At 36.9% G+C, this 26,251-nt stretch overlaps 1 protein-coding gene across 2 annotated transcripts in view; it reads left to right on the top strand.

Moving 5' to 3' along the window:
- ADCY2 (adenylate cyclase 2) overlaps positions 1-26,251 on the top strand; it is a 201,358-nt gene that overhangs the window by 79,782 nt on the left and 95,325 nt on the right. For both annotated transcript variants that reach the window (XM_088171170.1, XM_014872312.2), the window contains exon 4: positions 20,157-20,306. In XM_088171170.1, coding sequence (XP_088027296.1) covers positions 20,157-20,306 — 150 coding nt within the window. The remainder of the gene's footprint in view (positions 1-20,156; positions 20,307-26,251) is intronic.

The following is a 26,251-nucleotide window of genomic DNA, read 5'->3' as shown; positions in this document are numbered from 1 at the left end:
CAATGGGCCATCAAGTTGGGCTACTCATAGCTAAAATCACAGACCGTGTGAACACAGTGCTGCCTCTGAGAGGGGCAAAATAGGCTTGGACAAGAAAGCTGTGTATATACCTCCTGGACAGGTTGAGACTGTCGAGGTTCAGTTTTCTTTTGCTGCCATTTACAGTGTTTTAGGGTGGTGGAGAAATCTGTGGTAAGGGACAGTGCTAAACCACAGTGTACATGGAAAGCTAATAATTTATTTTTTAAAACTTGGTAAGTCTCCTACACTGTTACACTTATATAAGCAAGCTCTTGGAAACAGAACAGCAAATATGATTAATACTTGGGTGGTTTTGTTTACCCCTTTCCCTATAGTGTTCTAAAGAATCAAATTCAAAGACATTTAACAGAAGTTAATTCTCCTCTACTGCTATGAAATTTGTTGAGCTGGATAGAAAAAGAAAATAAATCCAAAGCTATACTCAGTTACATAATTACTTTAAAATTCTATGTTTTCCAAAGGTAGAGCAGTGATTACATTTCATCAGTGCCAAAGTGCCACAGTACATTGCTTTGGGATTCAGAAGAGCTGACCTGTGTCTCTAGCTTCATTTCTTGAAATCCTGTTGATTTATTTGAAGTCCTTTGAAGTGTCATCTTATGCTGTATGCCTTCATTGCTTCCATTTCCTTATTGGTTAAATGCTGATTTTAATATATGGAGTCATACAGTTTGACCTCAAACACCCTATGTTACATTCGTAGCATGAGGACAATTAATGCAAAGGAAAAGCTCAGATCTGTAGTGGAAAATAACATCTTGGTTTTGGCCATATTCTTATCTATTTGGAACAGATCTGATGAATATCATTATGTATTTTAGGATCTTTCATATGATACGTAAAAAATCATCTTGCTTTCTTAAAGTTTTTAAAAATTCAATATAAATTAACGAGTTTCCTTATAGTAATATTGTTTGTTGTCTTCACCTGCACTGTGAGGAATTTAATTACTTTGCACCTGAAACATGAAGTGTGTTGTATCTTCAGCATGAGCCTGGAAATCATTATAACCTTTACTTCCAGGGCCAGAAAGTACCGGAGGGTCTAAAGTGTGCTGTTCAAGCAGAAGTAAAGACTAATGTGTAGATTACAAAGCCAGAAGGAGCTGCAAGGATCATCTGGTGCCACAGTGTTTCTGAGATCAGTATTATGTTCCTCACCTGACAATTCTCATCAAGGTTTTTGGCTCCCTCCCCATGCAGTTAGTGTTGATGGTGATTGCCTCTGACAACCTTTGAAAGCAGCACAGAAAGAAGAAAAGCAAAATCTGTTTCTGCCTGTCTATCACAGGGCTTCTAAAGAGCCTTTCTGTTTCCACTCTGACGCTGCTATACCTGCTCTTTAAAATCCAGAATGATTTGTGTCTTAACATAGAGAAATTCGATTCTAACTTGTGAATGGACTTTCCCATCATGATTAAGGCTCAGAGATGTTTGCCATGACCTAGGTCATGCTGACCTTAATTAAAGACCAAATCACCATGTCTCAGCTCACGTCACACACTATTTTCATAGTCCCTTGCTGCAGTAGTTCCTCAGAAAGCTAGCAACTGAGCACAGCACAGGCAAGTAAAACACATGCAGTTAACTTGTTTCCAAAACATCTTTATTCAAATGTGATTTAAATTTCCTCAGTTATGGAAACATTTCCCATGATATGATAGAAGTTCCTGTAAGTACCATAAACATGCTAGATGGGAGGCAAATCTGGAGTATTTAATTTGTTTGTTTATTTTTAACAGCAGTAACATGCGTGTCTCATCCAAAATGCAGCACATTAAACTTAGTCATTTTCCACCTACTCTCCCTTTTGTGTTGTTAGTTTTTATTTTTTTTTCCCCTGCAGCTCCTGTATTACATGCTCTTTTGTGCAGCCTGTAAATTTCTTCCTTGCCTGGGGACCCACTCTGGCATGGGATCAGGGCCAGGCTGCCTGGGGCTCACAGAAGAGAGGGGAATGCAGCAGAGGCAAGGGCAGTGTCCTAGAGGGGCACCACCTTCTCCTCCTCCCTTCCCCAGGGAAGGGAGTGCCAGCCAGCAGGCACCACTGCATCCCATCACATGCTTCAGGGCAAGATGGTTGGCAGCTCTGTAATCTGCTAATTTTGGTCTACTTTTCCTGTCGTGGATGTATCATGAATTTACTTTGAACAACAAGGATTGTCAAGAAGAGAGGTTGTTTAATGGACGTGGGATATAATATTTCTGATATTTCAAATATCAAGCTATTAAAACAAGCAGAATTTACAAAATGTGGGGAGCATAAAAATTATTTATGTGCCACAAAGTAATAATTTGGGAGATGTTTAGAATCCAGGATTCATCTTGCAGCTTCCTCTATAAATGTGAGGGGTTTTCTTAGAAATGCCCATGACAATGTTGGTGTTTTTACAACCACCTTGGTCAGCACCATATTTTAATCTTTTTTTAATGCAGTTGATTTGCTTTGAATATTTCTCCCAATTATGAGTAATACTTGAGAGAGAAGTTAATAGAGTGAATATAAAAATTTCTGTATTTTAAAATCTTATACATTTTCTTCTACTGCAAGATAATTTATCAATAATTCTAAGATTTATTTTGTTTGTTTTACTATCTTCTGTTACTTGCCAGAAATCTTTATATTCCCTTTGTACTTCAGTGCTTATTTATCCATCTGACTAGTTTCTAGTTGGGGTAGGAGATTAATTTTGTCCTTCATCCATAATAGAAAATTTCAGTGCATTTCCAACTATTGTGCTATACTTTGTTTATTTTTATATTTTTTAGCATATGAAATTATATTTTCTTAGGTAGTGAGGTGGTTTATTATTATTAATTTTGTTGGAATTGACTACTGGTGGTTGTTTAGTTTTATCCTTTGAGCATTTTCAAACTTACTCTAAGCATGTTGCTTGTGATGAGTTCTGTATTAAATACTAAATTAGTGTTGAAAGACTGGTAGAGAATCATTTAAATATCAGATTAATATTGTCTACAATATATAATAGCAGGCAAGCCTCTAAAGAATTTATGAAAGAATAGTTTGCTGAATAAAAGTTCGTTAAATCCAGCTAGATCTTTCTTGAGAAGCTTTTAGAGTAACTTTTAATTTGCTTTTAGTGCATAGTCATTAAATATATTAATGAACTGTTCTAATTCTGGTTTTGTATCTTATTAGTTTAATTCCTGCTTACTCTTTGATTACTCTTTGATCCTCGTGGTATTTGTTTAAAAAATCTTATTTTAAGTGCCAATAATTTAATCATTTATTGAACACATATATTGTTCAACAAGCAAGAAATGTTGAAAAGTCCTAGTAAAAGCTGCAGTATTTAAACTCATGGAAGCACTTGCTGTCTTTTCATCTATGCTTGAGTTTTGATTTTTAAAATCTGGATAGATTTGGCCCCCTCTCATCTGATATTTAGTAGGTGTGAGCCAATAACAAACACCAGATAGTGTCATTTCCATGCCCATAATCTGCTAAAACTGCTCTTGGAACCCAGCTAGTCTAATAGCACCCTGTAAAACCTGCTTAACGTCCCTTATTTTTTCCTATTGGCTCCCTGGATTATCTGTAAAGAAAGCAAAACATAAAGGTATTTCATTTAGTAGCAGTACAATTTTGATACTGTTTGTAAACAAACAGAATTTTACTCCAGACTTACTTTCCAAAGTCTAATAATTATTTGTTTAGGATGGGAAGGTGACACAAAGTTGAAGTGATCTGCATGGGAGAAGTGACTGCATGATGTCTGTGTGTACTTCAAATATGGTTTTACTGCCACAGTTCTACATCCATTAAGCAGACCATTACTCTTTTTGCCTCAAAATAAAAAGTTCTGTATTTAAACACTTAAAAGATTATGAGCTTTCAGGTATTAAAAACAAGGCAAAAGTAAGTTTGTAGTATTTTGTAGCACTTTCTATTACTCTATAAAGGATATTTTTGAGCTTTGAATACAGGAAGTCCCACAGGAAAAGCATTTTCCTGTGCAGCATTTGACTTAGTTACATTCCTAGCTTACAAGATGCTGAAGTGCTGCATCAGATTACTACTTTTGGTGGGTTAGAGGAATAAAATTTTTGAATTTCTGTCGTTGATTGGCACAGTTCTGGCAGCATGTGGCACAAATCTGATAGAAATCCAGCATGTGCAGCTGTACTTCAGTGGAAATTGGTTGATCCATTGACATGTACATTTTCATTGACTGGCGTGGCACATTATTATATCCTGACGGCTGCTGCAGCTACGTGTGTGTGTGAGGCTGCACCTGTAGCTCTGTGGCTGAAGGTAGTGCAGGTTGCCAGCAGCCTGTAGGCAGCTGGGTGACACCCTCCCTGCTCACTGCTGGGACACCTTGCTCCAGCTGAAGGGCAGCCTGCTCACCAGCCATACTGGCTGGAAGAATGTTAAGGAACAATTCTATCCTTTTTCCAGACTGTTTTCTCCACGCATTTTTTATCTTGTTCCACCCCTTTTGAAAGGAGTAGACCACTACTGTGTGTAATACTTGAGGTATGATCATGTTGCACTTTGTAAAAGCAATGGTTTTGGTTCACTGCTATGAGCTACATCAAGCCGTTCCAAGCCTGGATAGTTTCCAGTATGGCAGAAGTGGGATTCAGGATAAACTACACTCATGATCCTGAACTAATTCTTCTCTAAGAGTGTTTTGTACACCTCAGTAGTTTACCTGAAAACAGAATTTTCTGACCGTGGTGTGCAGCTACAGCTCTGTTATCCCAGAGAGGATAACAGCATCACAACATGTTTTTTGTGACATCACAAAGAACATCTGACAGAACTAAGGGTAGGCAAGTGGTAATAGGATTGAGAGTTATCTGTACTGGAGCATGTGATTTAATTTGGGAAGGGTTGCTGGGACACTTAATGCTGTAGCGTGCTGGCAGTGATAAACGACCACTGCTTTACTGTTGAGTTTGGTGTCCTTGGTCAAGGAAATTTATTCCCTGAGGCTTTAAACTTTGGGGCTTTGGGTTTTGGTCTTGCAGTTTTGTGCTTAGCTGTCTGCCACACAGATCCACCTTGAAAGGATGTGTAGTACAATTTGTAATGCACCAGTGTATCTCAGTCATGCTCATTAGTTGCAGGCTGTGTAACTGATTTGCAATGTTTGCCTTTTAGTATATGGAAGTGCAGCTCGTTATTTGCTAAAATGATGTTTTGTTTAAGCTTTTACCAAACTAATAAAACAATGCCTTTTAAGCAGGATATGTTTTGATTCAGATGAAGCAACCATTATTCATCAATTACTAGTTTATATGTGAGTTGTTTCTTAGTATTGTAGGGTTTTTTCACATCAGCGTTAACTGTTTGATCATTAAAAAATATTAAGAATTAGATAGGTATTGATATATTAGATAGGTATTTTTGGTAGTTTTAGAATTTTATCTTTTCTGATATTAAACGGGTCATTTGTTTTCCCAAACTAAATGTAGCGTTTTAAAGTCTAAATATATCTTTCTGTATAGTAGCATTATCTCCATTGTTTGCAAAAAATACCTTAAGTTATGTGGAAATTAGTGAAAGATTTGATGAGTGTATCAGTCATTTTATGTCACTTTAAACAAAAAAAGTTTCAACATATTTTTAAATTTTGCTTTCTTAGGGAAATAAGTCCAAAAGTGGAAAAAAGAAAATCAACTTTCCTAGGAGTTAGCACTGATATTAGTCAAAACTACAGTTTGCTTAAGTTCCCAATATTTTATCATCTGTGCAGTTTAAAAGATGAACTTATTAGTACTTCATGTGACACTTCATGAACTTTTGTATTTTCACCAATATATGGGTATACAATGAAAACTGTTTTGCACATATATGCTAAAGCTGATAGTTATGATTATATTTTAGTATAGTGAAATAATTTATTCTGCAAGCTGATTCACAGATATAACTTGTTATTAATAAAAGCATTTATGAAAGCAATGATTGAAGCCCGAGTTTGGAGACATTGGTGAGTTCTAGAAATGATTATATAGATGCAACTCTTCAGGATTAATCTACATGAAACATTCCTGGTGTGTAATTACAGTACCTGGAAATTATGTTTTTAAAAATTATAAATGCTTCAATGCACTTTTATTCTGTAAATAAAACATACTTTGATGAAACATGGATGAAACTTGATGTGTTAATTGACCGGAATGTTCCTATTGATGGATCTCCACTGTGGAAAGAGACTAGATAGCATTGACATTATGTCCTCTTCCTGCCTTAATGTGTTATTTTATTGTGTAGCAAATAGAAATATATCTCATGAATTCAGTCTTCCCTGTCATTGCTTGTTTATAAAGCTCTTATTATGTTTTCAGTACCTGAATCCAGTGAAATTGCTTGAAAATTTTGAAGGCAGTGAACTAAAGTTCTTGGGTGAATCATTATTTTAGTGAAAATTGACTAAATGGAATGATGGAATGTCATTTCTTTTCAGAGCTCTTTGCAAGGAAGCAAATAAGGGACAGAGCAACAGGGCCAGGGTGTCAGTGCCCTGATCCTGGCCCCACAGCACTTGAGCAGGGCAAGCCCAGAGACCACAACCAGGTTCAACCAAGAGACAAGACCTACAAAATGCAAAGTCATGGCAAGGAGACAGGTGCAAGGTCAAGCCCATGCATAGGTTCAGGATGACATCCATCAATTTATGGGCACGTTCACAGTGACAAGGCAGGGCTGAGGTCAAGTCAGTGCACAGCTCAGGGGTGTCTGTGCTCAGGCATGGCTTAACTGGAGACCAGCATTCCTCCAGACAGCACAGGCAGGAGCTCAAGGCCCCAGGCTGGGCTTGTGTAGAGACCTGGGGATGTCAGTAGAAGCCCCAGGTGAGGCTGGTGAGGGCTGCTGGGGTTTTTGAGTGTGCTCAAAGCCCTGTCACATCAACTACTCCCTCCTCAGCCACAAAGCCAGTCATTTCATCACATAAAAGTTGTGCAGATGTGTTTTCTCCTTCATAACTCTATGTTGCCTAATCCCAGTCACCTTCTTGTCCTTTGCAGGGTTGGAAATAGTTTCTAGGAGGGTTTGCACTATTATCTTCCCAGGGATCAGGTGATGTTACCTTCCTCGAAGACAGGAGTGATATTTGCTTTCTTGAAGAACTCGAGAACCTACCTTGGTCCCCATGAGCTTTTAAAGATACTCAAGGGTAGCCTTGTAATGATATCAGCAGGCTCCCTTAGCTCTCGTGGTTGCATCCCATTGTGTCCTTGATTGGATTGTCAACTGGATCTCTGCTGAGGTCTCTTAACAAACTAATGAGAAAAATAGCGTGCTCAATCTTTTGTATCTGAGGCCATCTCCAGGCATGCTGATTTAGGAAAGATGATCTGGGTTCTGTGATAGGCAAACGTGGAGAGAATACAAATCAAAAGAGAGTTTTTTATGTACAAATGGAAGATAACTTGGGAAAAAAAGCACCAGTTTTTCTTAACAGGCTGCTTAATTCCTTATAGCCAATTTCTGATTTTTGGTGGTGTTGTTGCATGTAAGACAGTGGCCCTAAATGCTTCTCCAGTTTCAGAGCTAATAAAACTCCCTTTCTATGATAAACTTTTGCTAACATGGAGTGCACTTAATTTTTAATAATTGCCTTCTCTCTTTAGGATGAATTCAGACACTATATTACAGTTTCCTATTATCTGGAACTCTAAAACTTCTCAGTGCAGGATGGGATAAAAGGAGGAGTGTTAAGATTGTGCTAGAGGGAAAAAAATTCATTTACAGGAAATAATCTCCGGGGCTCTGTAGCACTGCACTCTCTTGGTATGTTGTCTACAAACCTTTTTTGTCACTTGGCAGGCAATAAGCATGTCCATCACAGTGCTAATTAAGAAAGGTCTGTACATGCTGGTAACTGCAGTGGGGATACACCTGCCCTCAGCCATACTGGCAAATGTTGGCAGCTCCACAAAACACCAATAAAAAGTCATACAACTGTTTTCTTTGTCAATGTATGAAGTACTTTTAATGAACATTGTTTCAGAGTAGGAGCAGATCAAGAGTAAAAAATATTTATTTTCTGAAAAGCATTAATTTCTTTTCTATTTATTGCTGGTTTATTCTGCAACTGAATCTGCATTTGCCTTGATAAAATGGTGGCCTCATGCACAGCTTGTATCTCTGAACTTTTCCTTGCAGTGCTCCCCAGCTAGCTGTCTCTAATAGCCATAATATTGCTGCTCATTTCTTCTACTGAGGAGTGTCTTGCAAAGGACCACTTTGAAGCAATTCACTGTCCATTTCTGTTACTTCCTTCTGTAACACTATCTACACCACCTATTCAGTGCAAAGAAGTGGAGGTGGAGGAAGATGAAGAAATCTGTAGGAGGAGTACAGAAAATAACAATTTTGAATGTATACGCTGCAGCAAATCAAAGAATCTTCAGAGTAAGCTACTGAAAAATATAAGCAAAGTAACCAAATAAAGGAGCACTACTACAACACAAGAATTTTAAGCCTTGGCTAGAGGAAACAAAGTTCCTTACTCATTGCAATCCTGTTCTTTAAGCAATTACTCATTTTGTCCCTTACATGGCATTTTAAGCAATGAAGTGTTGGGATGTTTTTTATCTGTCCTGTGACCATTGCATGCAGCTCCCATAATTTTGGCTTGGGGCCAGTTTAAAAGAGTTCTCTGGTGAGCTGCTGATCATTTCTTTCTCATGCTTCTGCTTTAAGAAGCCCTGATGGCAGGGGCCAAACCCATCTTTGTGCTCTTGCAAAAGCCAGACCTACTGGTGCTGCCCATCTAACTGGCCATGCAGTGTGGAAGTCCCCTGTAACAGGCAGCTATTTTCCATGAAGCCTCTTGTTTGTAGACTGTCTCAGAAAACTGCTTGGAGAGGAGTTCTGTGCAGAGCGATAAACTTGTGCTGAAATGAAATGGGAGAGTTGGAACAGCTCAGGTTTGCCAGCATTGTTCTTCAGCATCCCACGGCTCATAGAAATGCCTAATGAGCAGTGGGAGTAGGGAAGGAAAGGAGTCAGTTTGTGGGCTCTCTTAGAACCATTGGATAACTGTGGGCTCCTAACTGTGATATTGTCTTTTCCTCAAAGAGAAGGGTTTTATTGAAAACGTTTCTCTGCAGAAGGTGGTGAATAACAAGGTAGCAGCATTTGTTGATTGGATTGGGATATTCAAAGCAGAGATAATGAATGCCTATTGCAGAGAACTGAGAAACACTTACAGGAATATGTTTGACTGGTTAGTAAAACAGAGCAAGGGGTGTTATACAGTCCCAGAGGTGAACATAGGTAATGTCCATACACTCAAATTCACTAACCCGAATTTGAGATGTTACATGAAGAAAAATTAACTTGGCGTGTATGTGGATTTACAGATTTGGGAAATTGTGTTTTAAACATAACATAACTGAAGAGCAAAGTAAATCTGCTATTCTCTGTGGTGCTGAGACCTGATTCCCTTAGCAGATTACTTTGCAGTATGTTGATGCTCCAGCAGCCTTCTCTGATTAAGGAGGGTTGGTACATGAGAAATACTGCTCCCAGGCCTTCTTTCATGTAGTATTTCTTCATAACTTCATGATGTATTGTCAAACCTTTCTAGTGGCAGGCTGTACTATTAAAAGGTAGGTTAGTTTACAGGGTGAAACCTACTTTGCTGTAAAGGATAACTTGTATTAGCAACCAAAACTAATTGAGTTTAAATAGGAATTTTCTTTTTGGACAGGATTATTTTTCTTGTGGAGAATAAAAAAAATAGTCATTCCATGTAATAAACCCCCCCCCCCTACAAGTCGTGCACTTTTTGCATTGTTTGTATTCCTGCTTAGGATCACCTAGGATGTTATGTTTTATTATTCTTAGAACATACCAGGTTCAAAACAGGCATTTTTTATAAAGACAGGCAGGAGACTAATTTACAAAAAGAGATTGTATTTTCATGTGGCTATTTATAATTTATCCATATGGTTCCAATAATATTCCAGTCACATTTGGGGATGAAGTCAGAAATTAATAAATACAATATAATTGCAATAATCTGGCAATTGTATTCTTCCTTCATATTATTGGTAACTTCTCTTTGTACATAGGAAAGCCTTTCAGTTTTTGCAAAGCATCATAATTTATTTCACTAACAGATTCACATCTTTTTGTTTCTAAAATACGTAGAAATGTAGTATATAAGCTTTAAAGGAATTTGTAAGAAGTGTGTTAAATGCAAAATCTGCATTTAAATCGACATGAATCTGCATAGTAAGGTGGAGGTGAAGGTGTTAGGCAAGGCTATCACGTGAATGGAATTATTGCCAGTTTAGTGATTTCAGTCTTCATGTTCAGAGTGTTAAATCCATTTGATTTTTGAAACACAATCTTTGGAAGGAAAAACTTTGTCATTTAGCATTTAATCTTACCTCTATGCAATCATAACCTAAAAGATGCTACTTGTGTGGTGCACAAAATTTGTAGGTTTTGAACAGAGGAAAGAGTAAATTAAAATATGAGCAAGAAAATGATAGTAAGGAAATAATTTTTTTTTACTTTGAGTATTACATAATCATAAGCAGTTTTAATTGTAATTCAGTTAAAATAACATTAGCCTTAAATGCACAGTAGTCTAGCTATAAAATACCTTATGGAGCTATCTCAATCCATCTTGTAATTGTGCCTGTTGTAGTTGCAATTTTTTCCTGCTATTCATTCTGCTAATTAGCATGCTTTATCAGAAATTTTGGAATCTATTTGCACCACTAAAGTTAATTAGCCAAAGTGAAAACATTTCATCAGTGCAAGTGTTTTTTAAAGTGCTGCAAAATGCCTTTGTATGCAGTTTCATTGGTCAGATAGGAGTTTGAAGAATATACACCCAGAAGTATGTAATTTGTTTTAGATAGCAACTAGAGCTATGGCACTAAACCAAACCAATCTCCCCTTCCCTGCATGCTGGGTTCTTGTTTCAGTACTTGAGTAACAAAAGGACTTTCAGAGAGTCTGAAAGGACATTTGACATCCAGGTTGCAAAAACACTCAGGGAGGACAAGGCTATCACAGAGAAACAATTTCTGTATGCCTGTTCAGTGAAGAAGAAACTGAAGAAAATCTCATATTAAATTCCTCTCAGTGGGCTGGATGAAGGAGAGCATGTATAGGTTGGTCTGAAGAGAGAAAATATGAAAATAAACATTAAAAGGTTCTAGAAAGGGACAGGGAGACTTTAGGTCTGTAAACTCAGTGTCTTCACGAGGCAAAAAATGAAGCTGTAAGAATAGAGAATGAGATAAGCATATTCTATTTTGAAAGGAGCAAAAGGTAGTCTTTCCTTAAAAGAACCTTGAGTATGACTGAAAGCACCAGTAAATTCGCAGATGAGACTGATTTCATTGATAGCTCTATGCCTTTGAAGGAATCCTTTGCCCAAACCTTTTCAATGAACTGAGAGAGAAGATCTGTGTGTGGATAAGTAGTTCTTTAAAAGACAAGGAACAGAAGGTATGAGTTAAAGAATAAGTCTGGAGGGATGGAAAATTTATCTTCCCTGGACAAGTACCTCCATTTGTTTAATCATTGCTCTCAGCTAGTTTAGTCTATTCCTAACAATGCTGTGCAGTATTTGAGGTGCCTGTAGTGTATATGCTGCTCTGTAGGGATTGTCACTAATGCTGGTATGAATAGAAAATGGTGGAGAAAAGGAGGCTCAGGGGAGACCTACTCACTTTATACAATTACCTGAAAGGAGGTTTTAAACAGATGGGAGTGGGTCTCTGCTCCCAAGCAACACACAAGAGGACAAGAGGGAATGGCACCAAGTCGTGCCAGGAGGTGATTTAAAATTGGGAAAACAGGCTTTGCTGTAGGGGTGGTCAGCACTGGAACAGGCTTCCCAGGGAAACAGTGGAATCATCATCCATGGAAGTGTTCAAAAATGTATGGCAGGGACAGAGTTTAGTGGTTAGCATGGTGGTGCTGGGTGAATGTTTTGACTTGATGATCTTAGAGGTCTTTCCCAACCATAAGGATTCTATGACTGATTCTGTTCTGTGAATTGGAGGTACTGTGCTGACTTTTAAGGTGTTACTCAGAATATATTCCCACAAACCATGTGATTTAGAGAAAAACTGTTTCAGGGTGTCCAAGATGCTTCACACTAGGGCTTTGGAATGGAAAGCCTGACCTGACAAATGACACCTTGACAGTTTTGAGGCATGAAGGAGAGAAAAATGATGTGTTTTATGTACAGATGGAATTAATTGGCACCAACAACATGAAGAGGTTTTAATATTTTCTTTATTCCTTCATGAATGTGACCCAAATTTAGTACTTTCTTTGTCCCACCTTGCTTACTCTTGGCAGCATTTGCCTGACACCAGAAAATAGAACTTTTAGGTTTCCTGAGAGCAAATTTTCCTTTAGATGACTTCCAATTAATAATTAACCCAAATACTGATTAGAGATCTCATCATATTTTAAAATGGTAACCAAGATCTTTAAAAAACTTTACAAACACTTATAAGATTGTCATAATTAATAATTCCAGCTCTGAGGACATTCTGGGATCCATTTAATCCAACTCTGTAGGTCATCGTTTTCCTCACACACCATTATCATTATCTTCCCATCTGCTCCACACCATTCTCTGTGAATTATATAGCCAAAGACCACTGATTCCTAGCACAGACTGCCAGATTATGAAAAATGTGCTTGATTAAAGTTTGTCATAGTCATCAGAAAAGCAGAAAAAATTCTTAAGTATATCAAATTAAAAATCTTATCAGATCATTGTGAACATGGATAGGCAAAAATATTACCTGTGAAAAACATGCTTATATAAACCAGAATTTCATATAGAGATCATAAAAAATACAATTTCAAAATGTTTCTCAAATAGATTAAAGCACATATTTATTGCCAACTGTTTGAAATGCAATAGAAAAATTACACTGAGTATATGTTCTTCCTACTGTAATTTATCTGTGTAATTCTACACTGTCTCAATTGATTTTAATTTCCATGTATATTGATAACTGAGAGTATGTAGCATATTAATGTGCAGTGCAGTATAAACTATAGCTATATACTATGGGGAGAAATCTGAAATCACCTTTAAGTTTTTGAGAGTTAGGCATAACAGTACATGAACAATGAGCACATATGTGATTATCAGTTCATTTATCTGTTTGTCTTTCTTTCTCCTGGTAGCTTTGAACCTGTTGATTAATTTCTGTAAAACTTGCCAGAAGGAAAGATGTTTAGAGATATATGATGAAATTTCTGGAAGTCTGGTAGATAATAATAAGAAATAAACTTCATGAAGGCTGCTAGACAGTGCAGGAGTGATAGCCGAGTAGTACTTCTGATCAGGGCCAGTAGGGACAAATCTTCTGGTACACATTAAACTTGGCAGCATATTACTGGTCCCATAAATGTACTTATATTAGAGATGTCAGTTTTGGTTTGTTTATTTTGTTTGGTTTTTTTCAAAGAATAAATCAGATTTACTCTGAAGGTATTTTAAGATCAGACATCGATTATGTCTGTAACATGCCAAAGATTGATGTATTGCTTCATATTTTTTATTTTTGAGATTTTAAATTGTTTTAATTTTATGGTATTATTTTTTTCTTACAGCGCACTAATATTCACCCCTACATGAGATCCAGAACCTAAAATTTAATCTCAGTCTTTTTGAGAGAACATTTGAAGATCAGTTTTAGTAGTAAAGAAATTAAATGATCCCAGAGATACATGTAAACACAAAAGGCCTCTCTGCAGGCAGGCAAGAGAGTGCAGTTGCTGCCTGATTCCTTCTCATTGAAGAGAGCATGAGTTTCCCTCTGGCAAAAAAAAAAAAAAATTATATTCAAATTATGAAGAGTCATTAATTAGAGTCAATGATATTGATTATATGTATTACTCAGAAGTGATCTAAAGGGACTGTAACTCTGATTCTTGTATCCAGTTTATTTTTCCTGGGTTTGATTAAAGAGCTTAGAGTTTATGGTCTGTTTTTATCTACAGTGGCATATAGATAGGGTCTGTGTATGCCTAGAGCTGAAGGAAATAAATCCAGTCATTCCACAGAACAGCTTAGAGCTATGAGAAAGTTCAATCTGTAATAGTGATAAAAAGAAAATCACATCAAATAACATAGATATTACAAAAATGAAATATCCTGCTGCTGTCCTCAATGCTCTGATTGCAAAAGCTACAAAGAGAATTACACATACCAATTAGAAGACATCACAACTTCCTGGCTTGTAAAATGACATCAATTCCCCTTCCACAAAGGGACCCTTCACCAAAGTTATTTTAGCACTAAAAATATGGAAGGTCTGGGATACTGAGTAATTCAGATCTTTAATTTTGTTGCTTCTCAGTTATTTTGAGAAGTCTTAGATTGAAGGGGGTTTTTTGGTTGGTTTGTGGTTTTTCTTTTAATTGAATTGTTTTTTGCAAAATTGCAGATTTTTTTTCTACTTACCTTGCTGTAAAACATTTGACATTCTCCTTGATACAGACAAAGGGTCTGAGAATACTGGATCTTTCTCTTTCTTCTCTTAATCTGTGGTGTGTTCTTATTGTGGCCTTCATAAGTATTTAAGGATTTAAATATCTTTGACCTTTCCAACTATTAAAATAATTTTGCAGTGATTAAAGAAATTGATTTTTTACTTCAAACTCCTGAGGAAGTATGCAGTTGCCCATAATCTCTCTGTTCTTCAGCCAGTCATGTTCTGTACCTGAATTACTTGAATTCATAAACTTTTTCCATCATCTCTAAAACAGAAATAGATATCTAAGAGATCACTACATTTCTTCATGAAACACAGGAGCTTTCATAATAAAGACCTCAACGTGGTGGTCCCACTAAGTACAAGTAGAAGCCAGGTCTTTCTTTCTTTACCAGAAGCTGGTAGACCAGGCACCACATGGTCACTAGTTTTAGGTCAGCTACAAATATTTTTGTCCTGTAATTTTGCTCCTCCCCAAAGCTCCTTGTTTTTGAAACAGAGGCTGCCATATAGAAAAACATCTCCCATCTTCAAATTTGCCATCCCATTTGTGGGCTGTGACATAGCTATAAATGGCACTGAAATGTATTCAAATGTTAGACTTCTATAGATCTGGAAATCTGAAAGAAGAAAAAAGCAACATTGTATGATTGGCCAGAGCTCCATGTGGAAGAGATTTGCATGGAATAGCTGGAGAACCTTCTGAATATTTCTACTTAAAATAATGGTATTGGGCATAGTGCATGGTGACCAAGTGAATAACTAATTTACATGGTGGGTAAGCATTTCCTTCTAAAATGCTGGTTTTCATTTCTACCCAGCATTTACCCCCCTGTTTTTAGCTGAATTATGTCTGAGTCTAAAGCTCTACAGGTTCCAAAGCAGCACAGACTTGTTCCATAACTTGGCTAGTAACACCACAAACCATCACATGAAAAATCAAACAAAAGAGAAAGACGATTCATCTTTGCAGAGCCAAAGAATTTGAACTTTGGTAATGACATAAGAATTCTTTTTTCTCACATTTATTTCCATACAGACATCATAAATGATAGCCAATTTTTCCCACCTCTCAGCTTTCATATCCTCAGTTTTCTTATCCAGAAGAAAAGTAAAATTTAACGATTGAAAAAAATTGGTAATAGTTTGTGTTTGTTTTGTTGTTGTTGTTAAAAATTCTGTTCATGCAAGTATTTGGACAGGATATTTAAAATATCCAAAAGGAAAGAAATATGGCAAAGTAACTCTCAAACTGGCAGCCTTCAACACAGGGAACATCTCTGGAGAATTCTAATTATTATACTCAATATTTGAACAGCAGTTTCTAAGATATTTAAGAAATTATTTATGCTTCAATCAGAATCAGAAGTCTGTATTATAATTCTTCTATTTTTATATACTATCGTACTTAGTATACATTTACCTTTGGGTACCTTTCATCAGTTGAGCTTCTATATGATTCACTAAATTTTTTTGAGCAACTCAGTGAACTGTAGTACTCTCTTGAGAAATTAGTCATAGCTACTTAACTTTGTCTTCATTTGCTTTTAAATACAGTCTCTTTTGCTAGTGAAGCACTAGACATCTGATTACTTGATATTCACTGATACTGAAAAATACCTGTGCTTGAATGTAAAATTACCCCATTGCCTGGAAGCACGCAGAGTTTTCTGTAGGTCAGAAGAGACTGAGGAGACATCAGCCATGATTATGTTCCTTAAGTGATTAGAGATACTTCCTGGTGGTATCTTGGTGCTCCTTGTGCTAATTTTTTGACTCGTATTTAGATTACTTGCTGTAGACATGGAATTTATTCATTGATTAAAGAGAAATTTCAGCACAGTGTACAGTTAATGGATGTATCTGAAGGGGTGCAGATGGCCCACGAGATAAATTCGCCTCCCTCTCCACTCTGACTATACAGAGAGATGGGAACTTCTGCTGTGTTGCTCAGTGTTTGCATATGGTGAATTGAGTGGGAGCTTAGTAGAATTTATGTACATTGTGGGTTTTTGGGGTTTTCATCATACCGTGCCTGTTTGTAAAGGGCGTGAACCAGGTTCATGCAGTACTGTCTTTTTCTGCTGTTGAGTTACCATCATTATTTGCACTCTTTTCCACAGTTCAGGCTTGTCCTCCTGGGAGAAATCCCTAACCATGTTGTGTCATTGATTCCTACAGAGAATTCTCTACAGAGGTTCTCAGCTACAGATTTATCTTCACAGTTATCAGAGCTTTCACAGAAAGATGGAGAATTTTTTTACCAGAAGATCTACCACTGATTTTCTTATTATCTAATACACATATAGGGTTGGGGGGAAGCAGGGATGAGGAGGGAAAGAAAAATAATGGGGGAAAAGACACTGCAGAGTTCTACCCTAGGGAAATGACAAGGTAGAAGATTGATCTAACTCAGGATTTCATTCCAAGTGCTTTGGTACAGGTACTGTTCACAGCATGGCATCTTCTCAGAGCAGGTGCCTGAACAGAAGAAACCTTTTGTATGATTGCATATTGATTAGAGCACTTGCTTAAGAAGTGGGAAGATCAGTTAGTTTTTTTGGACTAAGGAAGACTTTGAACCTGTCTTTTCTGGGAGAATGTCTATGAGACTTTGGAACAAACCTGGAATGGAGCTCGAGTCCAGCTCATATGCTGAAATTGGGCAGCAATTCAGAGGAAAATGTAGACTTGGGAGGGGAGAGATATTCAGGAAGAAGTATATAATGTTGCTTATTTTGTGTAGTAATATTACTTGCACTTGCTACTGAACCCTCTATTGGCAGGATGCATTTCACTCGATAGCAGAAATATTCTCTCAAGCCAGAATAAATACAGGCAAAAAAACCTCTGTTTAGAAACCAGTTTATCCATTTCTTGTTTTGTTTTTGTTTTTGTTTGTTTGGTTGTTGTTGGTGTTTTTTGTTTTTGTTTTTGTTTTGTTTTGGTTTGGGTTTTGTTTGTTTTGTTTGGGTTTTTGTTGTGTTTGTTTGTTTGTTTGTTTGTTGTTTTTTTTTTTTTAATTTTATCCCTTAGGGACACACTTTCAAATGAACTCCATGTTAGCCAAAAGAATTAAGGGTTTTAAACACAGTTTCTACCTGTATATTCACTTACACATATGCTTGTTAGATCTACACTAAGTATGGCAGTGGCTGAGGTATTTTGTGCTGTCTTAGAACAGCTTAATTTCAGGTACTAAAAGCCATTGCAGAGCTTCATGTGGGCTGAATTACCCCACTGAATATCTGAAAAGCCTGGTTAATTAGCTTCCTTGCCTGTCAGTCACTTGTTTCCATCTATTTTCTCACTTCAGCTAGTTCAGTCGTAAAACTGTAATTTGTTTTTCTATGACTGTGAAGATGATACTCATAATTTACTCCTCCATCTACCCATTACAGTATATTTTTAAAAAAATTTGATTGATTATATTCCTGAAGTTTTGCCTTCAATGGTCTATAACTTCATGAAGCTGGACAATTCATTTACTAAGTGTGTGTACAGCCTTTCAACAGTGACATCTACCCAGAGATTATGACAGCACACTGTTGATTTCAGCTCAGTTTAGTGATCATTTTGTTACTAAACCTTCCTACTACATATCTCAGCATTTTCTATGCCCAGCAGTCTTTATTTTCAGGCATTGCTTCCTACTTCATAATTTAATTTTAAAACCCAGCAACTATTGCCAGTTGGAAGACCTTTATCCCTGTGCTGTGATCTGTCACACAAGATCTTTGTTCCCTAATCCATGTCTGCTGACATCAAAGTAGAATCGAGCAATTGGGATTTACAAAGAAGTATAAAATATTTTAAGGTCAAATGTTTTACTGTACACCACAATCTCATATGTTCATGAGGGGGTTTTTTAGATTATTGGCTGTTGTGAAATGCTTAATTTAAACTATTTCTTATTCCTCTAGTTCATAACAGAAGTTCTTCAGAGAAAGTAAAATATGTAGATTTTTCTCATTGTTTTTAGATTTAGCTATTTTAGAAAAACTTTAAGAACTCAGATGTTGTTTTTAGAAACATTATAATGTCATGATCTTAAAGTTTTAGGGAAAGAAAGAAAAGTTCTACCAAACGGAAAACATCAATCATTTCTGCAGTAAAGGTGAATAGCTCCTGCTTTTAGCTTTGTGGAGCCATGAAAGGTGAGATGTCAGAAATGTCACAGATGGAGGAACAAGTATTGCATGTAATGATGTTAAAATTTGTGAGGAAAATAAAAGTATATATTTAAATCTTGCATTTAAAAGTTTCCATTTATGAAAGAAACATTAAAACTCCATAGGAGTTTTTTTGTGAATAAAATGTATTCCACAAGGAGATGGATTTCTGTTTATAGGGCAATATATCTTTTTTTCTCTGAAGCACTGTAGTACACTGTTGGACTTTTTTTCTAATCTTTCACAAAGATTAGAAAAGTAGCAATTCACAAAAGATTGCCTGGTACATCGGTACACCAAAACCAACCCACGAATGATCACCAGGGAAATCTATCATAAACTTCATTATTAGATTATCTGTGGAGAGTTAACAAAATTTTTGCCTCTTTTCTTCCTCCTTTTCTTCCAGACCACAAGTACTACGACATCATGTAGTGCTTGTAATCCAGGGTCTATGATACACTAGGGCCTTACAAGTAGAGGCAATAGAAACCTGCTCTGAGCAGAATGCAGCTGTATCTCAACTTCAATTTAATATTATCTTTATTATTACTTTTATTATTGAATTAGGAATTGGCTTCATTACTTTACTGTGTTTCTTTTGCTCTGACTGAGCTAGAATGGATAAATGTGTTTCTTTTATTTGCAGCAATAAGCTGGGTGCAGTTAAAATTACTAGCATCACCACACAATATTGTGTCCTTTTCAAAGGTCAAGTGCAAGAAAGGCCTTGATTTTTTAAGCAAACTTAATTCTCATGTTTGTGGTTACTGCTTGCAGACTGTATCTGATGCTGCAAATGTGATCCCCTAAATCTTAAATCTTTAAGTTCTGTGTTTTAGGCAAATGTAATTTTTTGGTAGTAAGGAAAAGTATATTCTAGTAGACAGCTGTCAGATCTTGCTCCTTAAACACTGTTTATCATCACTAAGGTTACTATTTATAGCTGACTGATGGATAGCTGTGGATCAGGCTGAGGTGAAATGCAGGTCAGGCTTTTCATGTGTGTAGATGAAATTTTTCACCCCTTAATCATATGGCACCGCAAAAGAAAACGTTGTTAAAAGAGCAAGGCAATAACACGGCTTCCAATATTGCTATTAGGAGACATAGCTGTTGTTTTACATGAGCAGGTGATGATCCTACCTAATTAATACTCAGCAGTGAGCTCTAATATGAGCTGAAATTCTTTTTTCAGAAAACCTGTACCTCATTGAGTAGGCAAACAAGTTCATTTTCATTCCTGTTTAATCCTAAATTAAAACAGTATTCAACCTAACTGATTCTGTGATTCTATTATTGCTTGGGATGTTGCCACTAATATTAAAGGCTTTTTGAAAGGTTAACCTTGGCTAGAAACAAACAAGAGCCAAGTACATAACTGCAACAATTTTTCATTGCAAGCTAGGATTAATTTCTGTTAATGCATTTACATAAATTCCCTGACACTTTTTTTTTTAAATCCTCCTAGATACTGGCAAATGTAATAATTTTTATCTGCGGGAACTTGGCAGGAGCTTACCACAAGCACCTCATGGAACTCGCGCTGCAGCAGACGTATCAGGACACGTGCAACTGCATCAAATCCCGCATCAAGCTGGAATTTGAGAAGAGGCAGCAGGTAAAGTAGCACCCATGTCTGGCTCTGCTTTTCTGTTTTCTCACTGTCCTCCTATTTATCGCTATGTAATCCAGCTTGTTAATGGGAAAACTCCTACTGAATTACTTAAACTTCATGAAATATGCGTAGTCTTTTGAACATGGTTGTGCACAGTTTCCATCTGACCATAGGAATGTGTTACAGTTACTTCTATTTTCAAATTATGTTTTTTTCTCACTTGTTCTATGAAAATATTTTATGATAAAGTTTAAAATGCTGTCTAGATCCTGTTTGCACACTGTCTATTTTGTTGTCCTCGTGGAATGAGCTGTGAGATATACATATGTGCTTCTGGGACTCTTCAGTTCTTCATGCCCAAGACCAGTGCTGAAAATCACTGCAGAAAGATATTACTGCACAGTTTTTGAAAAAATATTTGAATCCACAATACTGATGAACCATGTGATATAGTTCTAGAGGTCAGGTTTGTTAAGAGGGCTAGGGAAATTGCATAATGATACTGTCATTTATTGCAGCAGTTGAATAAAAGAATTCTCTGATTGCTTTATATAGTTCTTTTTCTCTTTGCAAGTTCTGTACAGTGCCTATCATCCTGACAGATAGATGCTTCATTTAAGAGAATTTGAAATACAAATCAGTTCATCAAGTAGTAAAGAAGATAGGTGCATTTTGCTTTGAAGATCACCAAGACTCGAACTTCTATGAAATGTTAAGAGTCTTCACTGACAGGTGTTTGTGGTCACAAAAAGAGCTGGTGTGCATCTTGTGTGTCCCAGCTGACCTTAAATGTCATGTCTATCTCACAAATGCCTATAGAATTTTAAATTAAGGTTTTCAAGTTCCATCACCAACACTTTTTTTCTTAGAAAAAGCAAATTGAAAGTCCACGCCAGGACTTCAATAGGTTATGTGTTCAGAGGGCTATCCTCATTCTGATGGGCATTTGGGTTGCATACTGGCTGAGGTTGCTGGAAAACATTTCAAGTAATCTTAAGGAGAAAAGTTTAAAGTAAAAGCAAGTTTTGATGATTAGATGCAAAATTTGCATAAGGTGCTATTTCAGGAGAGGTTTGTAAGAGCAGTCATTTGTGTTTGCAGCTCTGCCTCCACAGCTGTGTTCAGGGAATGGGTAGACTTTGAGCTCAGTTGTAAGGGCCTGGGTTTCTAGTCCTGGTTTCTTTTCCATCCAAGCATGGGAAACACACTGATTTATCTACAAGAAGCAGGAGGGTTGCGTTAACTGGACACTGAATTCAAAGGAATAAGGGACACTTTTTGTAAGAAGACAGTACTTAGGGCAGACATAGTTCTAGCTGATATGTTCTGCAAATGTGCATTATTTTGCTAAGTTACTAGTTTCTATGGAAAGACATAAATAATAATAAATAAATATAAATTTGCTGTACTGTCACTTCTGAAGGTCTTGCAGAAATGATTGAGAATCTGACAGTGAAGAGAAGCAAAACTAGCAGGGATTCTGTGACAGATACTTCCTCTTTGGCATTTGTAGTACCTCTGTTTTGAAAACACAGCAGCCTACTGGAAAGAAGCAAAAACCACCTTTCACTGATAAATGTTGTTGTTCTTTTAGTATAATCGATATCTTCCCAGGCCTAGGTAGTGTGTTGCAGGGCTGGATTAGTAACAGATGGGTCAATGTCTTATTGAACAAAAGCCAAGTATTCTGTGGAAGTTAGTGATCTTTTTGACCTCCAGTGAGCTCAAAAAAGAACTCATTACATCTTCAGATCTTCTTCTATAGATTTCTTTGGCCTTTATCCCCTCAACCCCTTAATATATATCCCTTATCTCCTGTCAAGGTTTTCCAACCAAAAAACGAAGATGTGTGCCTCCATATTATCCCACTTAGGAACATTAGATACTTAAATGTGAAAAGGTAAAATGAGGATACATTTTATAAGGTGGATTTTTTTTTCTCCAGGAATAGCACACATCTTTGTTTGCAGACATTAGTTCAGAAGTGGATGTACTTTAGTCTGTCTTTCAATGCTGCTTGTTTTGCCAAGTAGATACAAAAGATCATCCACATTGTTAGTATTCAGGAAGCAAGTCAGTCATATTGGTGACTGTTTTTAGAGAACTGGAATACAATGAAACAGTAGGAGCATGGTGCATTTTTAAAAGCATTGGTTTTGATCAAGGGCTTTATTTGCCTGTAAAAGGTTGTAGCATGACCCTTGATTCTACATCTCTGTAACAGGAAAAAATTTAATTTAGTTTAATTTACTTTACATAAGCTACTTTTGTACAAGTGCGGAGCATAGGGTGTGCTTCTAAATGATTAGGGCTCCAGGTCAAATTTGCATATTTTTCCAGATCATGGACATCATGTATTTTGTAATTGTTTTTGAAAGATGTACAATTTATGTTTCAAATTATTCTGTGAATTTCCTTTTATATTATTTGAGAGTAGGCTTATACAAATGTAGACAACTATTGTTTTTCATTTATTGGAGTTTCTTTTGTGTGTCTTTGAATAGCCTTTTTGAAAACACCATTTTGATAGATCAGTACATAAGTATATAAAAATACCACTTTAATAATTATGCCAAAGAACTCAAGAGAACCCCCAGATTCATTGTTTTCAAGTGAGACCAATGTACATTAGAATCTGGTGAAATAGAGGGGTGTGTGTATACTGGGGCACAGGTTGGACATGCTGTACCCACACCACTGTGTGTTTCTGCTCTTGGGGCATAGCAAAGGCTGGCTGCTCCCAAAGGGATGGGAAGCTGTGAGTGGTGACACCTCCCAGCAGGGCATGGGCCACATTTGAACTCCTGTGGTAAAAAGCAGTGTTTTCAAAGCCCACTTTGGTGTTTCTCACGCACCTTTTATGTCTTTTCAGTGTTTATAAAAGAGAAACGTGGAACTATTCTGACCTCTTTTTAATTTGCAGCCTTATTCCAAGATACATATTTAAAATAGCCTCTCATAATGTTGTCTCCCTGATAAAAGTCTGGCTGACAGTTTGTAGGGGTAATGACTCACTACCACTGAGTGCGAGATCTTAACACTGACAGCAGAATAATTGCTCTTCTCTCTCTCTTCTGGGGCTTTGCATCGTGAGACACGGGAATATACACTGAGAGGTTCTTACAACATTGCAGGGAGGTGTTCATGAGGTGTTGGTGTTCAGTGAGCTCTGAAATGCTGTCTTGAGAAGGAGGCAGTTTAATGATGGTTTTAGAAACAACACTCAGGTAGCAGATGAAAATGAATGAGGTTTCAAGTCATTGAGTGGGATTTTAATTTTTTCACTGAAACATGGTGAAGCAATACCATTCATTAAAGGAACCGAAATATTTCAAAATTGTTTTCAAATTAATCTAAACAGAGAAGCCTCATATATTTATGAGGCTTAGGGCTGTTAGTAAAGAACAGAAACATTGAAATACATTATTTGAAACTAATATATGAAATGTGGATTCCTGCAAGTTTAATTAATGCATTTTAAAAGGTAAGCTACTAATATTTTCATGAATATACAATAGTTTTTCTAAGAGCTTCCTCATTTTCCGTTTCCTCATATCTTCAAGGCTAGTAAGCAGGAAGAACAAAATCTAGTGTTAATCTTTTAAGTTTTAGACTCCATTTTTTACTTCAGCAGTGTTTGTGTGCCTACACTCGTGTGGTGCCCATCCTTCCTCTTAATTGATGTGTCAGTACTAGAAATAAAGCCTGTTCTGAGGAAGTGTTGAATGTTGCATGGTGGGCCATGGGAAAGATGGATAGAATATGCAAATAGGAAATGGAGAGGGCTCACTGCAGGGTTACAGGGGTACTTAGGGCTGCTGGCCATGAGAGATGAGAGCTGGGGAGAATTAGCCTGGAGAAGAAAAGACTTGGAGAGGACAACTAACATCTGCCTAGTACCAAAGGAGCTGACAAAAAAGGTGTGGTCAGATTTTTCTGAAAGGCACACAGTGAAAGGATGAGAGGCAATAGGCTTGAGCTGTGACAGGATAAATCCTGGCTGGAAGGAGATAAAAGATTGTTCCCCAAGAGAAGGGTTAAACGCTGGGAAAGGCTACCTGGTGAGATGCTGGAATCTGTGAGCAGGGAGATTTTGAAGTCCTAGCTGTATCAGATCTTAGGCTTCAATTCTTGTGGGCAAAAGAGAACACATGATAAATATAGAGTTTAGAATCTCATTAGGCTAAAGTCTTAAAAATTTAATGAAAATACAAAAAATATATTTTAGTTACAATAATAATAACAGTCACAGTCCACATTAATTTACACAAAAATGCATAAATATAGCTAAAAATGTTATGCAAAAAATATTCAAGTATATCCCCCTTTTTCCTCGATATTACCCTCAGTCTTCTGTAACCCATAGCCCCAAAGTACAGTACTGCCATTGCCATGGGCTTTGTACTGAGTTTGCAAGGTTTTACTTCCTGGGGCTTTTTTTTTACTTGAGTTAACTGTAACAGCAGTATTTCTAATGACAAAATAATTAATTTTACTTTCTTATGGCACAGCACAAGCATAGATATATGAATAATAGTAATGAACAATTACTCTGTGAAGAATGAGATATTTACAACTGTAACATAAGGTGGAAAATTGCAGACCTGACACGATAGTTCATTAAGAAATGAACACACAGAATGCAGAGGGGAGTAATACATGCATGTGATGATTGGAGATGGTACACAGGCATGGTACAGGAGACTCCAGATCCATAACTACAGAGATCTATAAGATCTATAAGTGACCAGTCACCATTGGCCATTTGAAGAAATACAGACCTGGACCTGGACACAAGTGTTTTTAGGGGGAACAAAGAACAAGAGCTTAGACTTTTAGACCACCAAAGAAAAGAGCAAGGTACAAATGTGTGTTATCAGATATCTAAAATTACAGCAAAGACATCCTACACTGAGGAAGAAGTAGGCATCAGCATCAAGTTCAGCATCATTTTCCTCCTCATAAAGGGCTTCAGATGCTGATGACTCACTGGAAGCCTTTCACCACCACTGCCAGGCTGAAACTCATCCACATTAGGACCCACAGGAACAGTTAAAGCATGAGACCTTTTTTACCAGAAAAAGGGTTGTAAACTAAGAAGTTTATGCATAACAATTTAAACCATATTATTACTACTATTCCTTTGTTAATATGGAAGGGAGTTTTTTAAATTTTTTTTATTTACTTTTTTTTTCTAACAATTAGAGCAGGAGTAATACTGATTCTTGAATTAGACTGTTAAGATTTCAGTTATGCTAAAAAGAAATGTAAACTAACAATAAATTCTTAGGTTTAGATGCATGTATCTATGTGTGTACATTATCAGGTTTGTTTACTTTTCGTCCATAAACAAGATTTTGTGTATTATGCTTCACGTGTCCCTCTGGATCCTGAAATGAATGCTATCGGTGTTACTAAAGCAGAAAGCAGGGGTTTCACAGCAAGATGTCTCAAGTTCACTAGGAAGATGAAAATATTGGTGGTTTGAACCCGCTTCCTCTTCAGTTTTATTCCAGTTAAGGCTGTACACTGCTGTTCCCCAGTCCTGTTACCCCAGAGGGATTATTTGTCCCAGTGTCAGGCCTTAGGTAGTCCCAGAGCTGAGCCAGTGTGGAGAGGCCACAGGCGTGTGGCCACCAGACAACTGCTGCCACAACTGAAAATCAGACAAAGCAAGCTCAGAGATGGATGTCTGGAGACCCAGTGTTGAAAACAGAGCTTGTGAAGTTATGGTAAAATTGTATTTTATGGGCTACAAAAGCCCTGAGCAACTTCATCTAATTTTGAAATTAGCCATGTTTGGAACAAGATACGGGATTACGGATCTCAAGAGGTCACTTCCAACCTGAATTTTTCAGTGAGTCTCTCGTTTTCTTTAATATCTTTCCTATAACAGAGTGCTATGACATACAGGAATACTATGATTTCAGACAGAAAGAAATGAAAAT

Source organism: Sturnus vulgaris, chromosome 1 (genome assembly GCF_052056855.1).
Source record: "Sturnus vulgaris isolate bStuVul1 chromosome 1, bStuVul1.hap1, whole genome shotgun sequence".
In the NCBI taxonomy this organism is placed as follows: domain Eukaryota; kingdom Metazoa; phylum Chordata; class Aves; order Passeriformes; family Sturnidae; genus Sturnus; species Sturnus vulgaris.
The sequence above is the reverse complement of the archived record's forward strand: the minus strand, read 5'-3'. Positions and strand labels throughout refer to the sequence as shown.